The sequence below is a fragment of the Engraulis encrasicolus genome, chromosome 24, assembly GCF_034702125.1.
Source record: "Engraulis encrasicolus isolate BLACKSEA-1 chromosome 24, IST_EnEncr_1.0, whole genome shotgun sequence".
Taxonomy (NCBI): Eukaryota; Metazoa; Chordata; class Actinopteri; order Clupeiformes; family Engraulidae; genus Engraulis; species Engraulis encrasicolus.
Window position 1 is genome coordinate 28,320,266 of NC_085880.1, and position 5,000 is coordinate 28,325,265.

General features: G+C 46.5%; 1 protein-coding gene across 2 annotated transcripts in view; it reads right to left on the reverse strand.

The window, feature by feature from the left end:
* zmiz1a (zinc finger, MIZ-type containing 1a) overlaps positions 1 to 5,000 on the reverse strand; it is a 146,038-nt gene that overhangs the window by 64,541 nt on the left and 76,497 nt on the right. For both annotated transcript variants that reach the window (XM_063191566.1, XM_063191564.1), the window contains exon 3: positions 3,778 to 3,888. In XM_063191566.1, the coding sequence (XP_063047636.1) occupies positions 3,778 to 3,837 (60 nt within the window). In that variant the 5' untranslated portion in view covers positions 3,838 to 3,888. The remainder of the gene's footprint in view (positions 1 to 3,777; positions 3,889 to 5,000) is intronic.

Sequence of the window (5,000 nt, forward strand, 5' to 3'; positions counted from 1 at the left end):
AGGAAAGGTGAAGGAGAGGGAGAGAAAGCGAGAGTGTGGGGGAGAGAGAGAGAGAGAGCCTGAAGGAGCAAGAGAAAGGTAGACAGAGAGACAGACAGACAGAATGAAAGAGACAGACGAGAGGCAGCCTCCTCTCTCAGCCTGGCCTCAGCTCAGCTCCTGGCCTCCCACTTGCAACCTGATCCCAGCTAGCGTGGCTAACGGGAAGTCTCCCACATGGCCATGTAAGGCTCTGCCCAGCCTACAGTACTGTACTTCAGCCTAGCACTGTGCCGCAACACAGGCGGAGCCAGCACACTGGACTCAGATACTCCAAACCAGCAGCCCCTACCCTACACAGGGGCCCTTACAGTACAGGGAGGCCCATCCTAAGGGCCATCGCTAACCCCCGCTTAGGCTACGGCTAGCCTAGTGCAGCAACACAGGAGAGCCTATGGACAAATACTCTATGGACAAATACTCTATGGACAAATGCTCTATGGACAAATACTCTATGGACAAATACTCTATGGACAAATGCTCTATGGACAAATACTCCATCCACTGCAAATCAGCAGCCCCTATTTCTTGCAGTAGAGGGGGGCCAAGGGGGCATTAGTAAAGCCCCCCGCACCGGGGTACTTACAGGGGGACCAAGGGGCTGTTCATCTGCCTTACTTGGGGGCAGGGCCGCTGACAGCGTTGGCTGGGCCCAGGACAAAGACATCTGAAAGGGCTCCAAACCCAATACATCCAATGTAAAGAGGATCCAATTCTGGGCCCACTCTCTCCCTGGGCCCGGGACAAGTGACCCCTTTGACCCCTCTGTCGGCTTCTCTGCTTGAGGGTGCAACTTTGTGTGGACAGCACAGGGGTACAGGGGGGGCTTGTACCACTCAGTTGCACTCACAGGGGTACAGGATGGTAAATTTGTGTACCTCAAAGAGGCACTTACTGTAAAAGGGTTACAAGAGTACAGGGGCATCTTAATGCACTGCAGACGAGCACTAACATGGGCACAGTGGGGTATTTGTACCTCGCTCAGGGGCACGTAAAAGGGAGGGGGGGGGCATCGTTTGTATGCCATAGCTTATTCAGGTGTGTATCTACATCATTTTTGCTGCATAATTTTGACTCAAAATTTTCAAATTCTTCTAACTGATATCAAATTCTCCTACTCAGCAGACAAATCATGAGACATGTAGATCTGGCAAATAAAGTCACCTGTATTAACCCATTGGACTGGAAAATTAATCTGTGACTATTCAACTTAAAGCTCCAGCATCTACAGTACGTGTATTTATTTTTATCAGTGTTGACAAATTCTGATCAATTGGTCTTAGTGGGTTAAGGGATATGCATTCGGGATACATGGCAGGGTTTTCACTGAGGCTGCGATGTCTTCTCCTCCCTCAGCCAGTGCATCTCACCACTGCATATAACATGCTGTAGAGCAAGCGGATGTACACAGCAAGCTCATTTTATATAACCTGATCATAATGTCAGAGCAATGTGTCAACAGATAATAGGATTCACGGTCCCGGCCGGAGTCATGATGGGATTTTACGGGCGCTATAGCGTAGTAGTACCCTCCTCCATCTTGGCAGCACGGGAGGAGTGCGATAGGTGGTTTCCAAGGTCGTGAAACCCTATAGCGCCTGCTTAGGGGGCTGGGGTTGGGGCTGGGGCTGAGACGGGCCTGTATGTATAGTGGTGATAAGCCAAAGCAGGCTGATGATGTCAGTGCCCAGGCAGCGCTCCCTTTGATCCCAGCACGACATGCCAGCCAGCCAGCCAGGCCTGGGCCAAGACACCTCCTTCACACGAAACCAACATAGTGTATACATGTATAGACACACACACACATACTACACACACAACCAACATAGTGTATACATGTATAGATACACACACATACTACACACGCAACCACATAGTGTATACATGTATAGACACACACACACATACTACACACGCAACCAACATAGTGCATACATGTGAAGAGTTCAGATGCAAAAACCCCTAACTCCATTTCTGAAGACCTGCACTTCTATATTTTTAGTGAATTCCGTTGTTGGTTTGGTTTACATTTATGTACTTGATAATACATATAAATAGTTATATTACATAAATAAAATAAAATAAATTGCAATTTATATAGCTTTGTATTAAATAAAAATGAATTAAGATTATTTTCTGAAAAGGCACTTAGGGGGTTTTGCATCTGAACTCTTCATGTATAGACACACACACACACATACTACACACGCAACCACATAGTACATACATGTATAGACACACAAACATACGTACAGTACACACACACAAGCATCCATGCACACATCTAAAAACACACGCACACACACACACACACAGGCACACGCACAAGCGCACACACACTCAAACACTCACGCACACACAGCACAAATCCTCAAGACTTGTGTACAGCTGTGGTCTGGGCGGCTGCAGATGTTCCCCTTCCACTTCCCCTGCTGAGGAAGAGCTGGGACCTGCTGGAACACGTCCACTCCTGTCTCACTCTACACCTCGAAAATCTCTCTCTCTCTCTCTCTCTCTCTCTCTCTCTCTCTCTCTCTCTCTCTCTCTCTCTCTCTCTCTCTATCACTCGAAAATCTCTCTCTCTCTCTCTCTCTCTCTCTCTCTCTCTCTCTCTCTCTCTCTCTCTCTCTCTCTCTCTCTCTCTCTCTCATTGCTGAGCACCACACTATAAAAATGATTATTCTGATCATTTTCAGAGTTCAGAGTTTCTTCCAAAAAAAAAAATCTCTCACACAGACACATACACACACACACACACACACACACACACACACACACACACACACACACACACTCACACTCACACACACACACACACACACACACACACACACACACACACACACACACACACACACACACTGCAATCTATCAAATGGCTGTCAAGCAAGGCTAGTTCAGATTCTTAACTATCTTCAGAGTAACTTCAGTACCATCCAGAGCCTGGTCATAAGCTTCCTTCTCCTTTCCAGAGGTCTGTGACACTAGACAGCCCCTTGACATTGTCTTGAAGTAAAAGGCCTGTTAGTGTTTTTCTGTCCTCCCCTGAGGATCCATAGATCATGTGTAAAAGCCCCACTGAAAATATCCATTCTCCAGCCTTGTCTTGAATTTGTCTTTCAAAAACAAACTAGATGTTATGCTGGGCTGATTTGTATCTGTACAATTTCTGTGTATTTCTTTTTTTTTCTAAGAGAGGTTGGGACCAAAAACAAAATCTGTGAGACCTGGGTTTGTGTCATATATTTTGAACCACATTTTAAAGAGACAGCGTTTACTACTACTTCAAACTGCTGTTTAATGGCTTTAAACCGTTCTTTTTCTTCAACGGGAGAACAGGTCACGAGTCCATAACATGTAATTTCCCTGTAAGACTATAAATGAATGGAAAGTGTGATTCTCCAGCCAAAAGAAGAGTGAATGTATTACTGCATTACATTCTAATGAGTCATGACGCATAAACACACGATCCACAGTTATGTCTGCACTCTTCTGAGCTTGCCTGCTCTCCTTCATCCCTTTGTTCCAGCACCTGTGTGTTTGTGGATGCCCTTCCTTCCTTTTTTCCTGTCTTTCAACACACAGGATATGCGACACCACGGACTGACTGGTGTCATAATTGGAGATACTGTATCTTTGGAGAGGGTGAGGTGCTAGAGTCTAGTAGAGTCTGTTTGTTTTGATTTGTTTTGTTTTTTGTTTGTTTGTTTGTTTTGTCAGTGGTCTGTATTTTCTCACCTGTTTGATGCACAGCAGCCTGTCGTTGGTCTGCTGGATATGCCTGTCCATTGAGTTCATCTTGATTGTAGCCTCTTGCGCTCTACCGGGAAGCCATCAAAGTCCCTCTCACTGTAATACGGATAGAGATGGAGGAGAGGTGGAGGGTGAGGGGACAGAGAAGGAGTAACAGAGGGATGGAAGAGAGGAGAGAACAAACGAAGAAGAGAAAACATGAACAAATGTTTTGAGGAGACTTCAGTGGCACGAAAGGCATTAAGTAGAGCTATGAGCTCCTGGAAGACTTTCTTGCGGCTCTCAGTTGACACAACACAGATTTAAGACTTAGCTCTCCTCTACTCCACTCAGGTATACACAGTACAGACACACACACACACACACACACACACACACACACACACACACACACACACACACACACACACACACACACACACACACACACACACACACACACACACACACACACACACACACACACACACACACACACACACACACACACACACACACGCGCACACACACACACACAAAACCGTTCATCGAGTCAGTTTGTGAAAACTGGAGCTTCTTCACAACCAAGAAACCAACCACTCACATCAAACATGACACATGCAAGGAGAAGAGGAGGAGAGAAGAGAGAAGGGAAGAGCTGGCATTTGGGTTAAAAGGCATCGCGTCACACGAGTGTCAGATTCCCTCTCGACACCGACATGGCACCTCCTTCCCTGTCACCCTCACTGAGGGAAGGCTCCTTTGCCCTCTTCTCCTCTTCCTTCCCTCCTCCTCTGCTCCCCCTCTTTTTCCCTCCTCTCCTCTCTACTTCCGTACTCTGCTCTCCTCTCTTTTCCCTCTACCCCCCTCTCATCTGTCTTACTTCACTCTTTACCTGTCCTTTCCTCCATCCTCCCCTGTTTCCCTTCCCTCTCCTCTCCTTCTCCCTCCTTGTAACTCTTTCTCCTCTCCTCCTCCTTCTCTCCTTCAATATATGGACACACCCTTGTCATTTCCCTTCCTCTACTCTACTTCCCTTACTCCTCTCTGTGTCTTTTTTTCTTGTGCTTGCATTTTTCAGAGATTGTTCTCCTCCTTCTCCTCATTGACTGGACCACATGCCCTCTCCTCTCTTTTCTACTCTCCTCTCCTCTTCTTCTCTTTACATACTCTCTCTGTACATACTCTTTTTTCTACTCTCCTCTCTCTATATCCTCTCCTATCCTCTT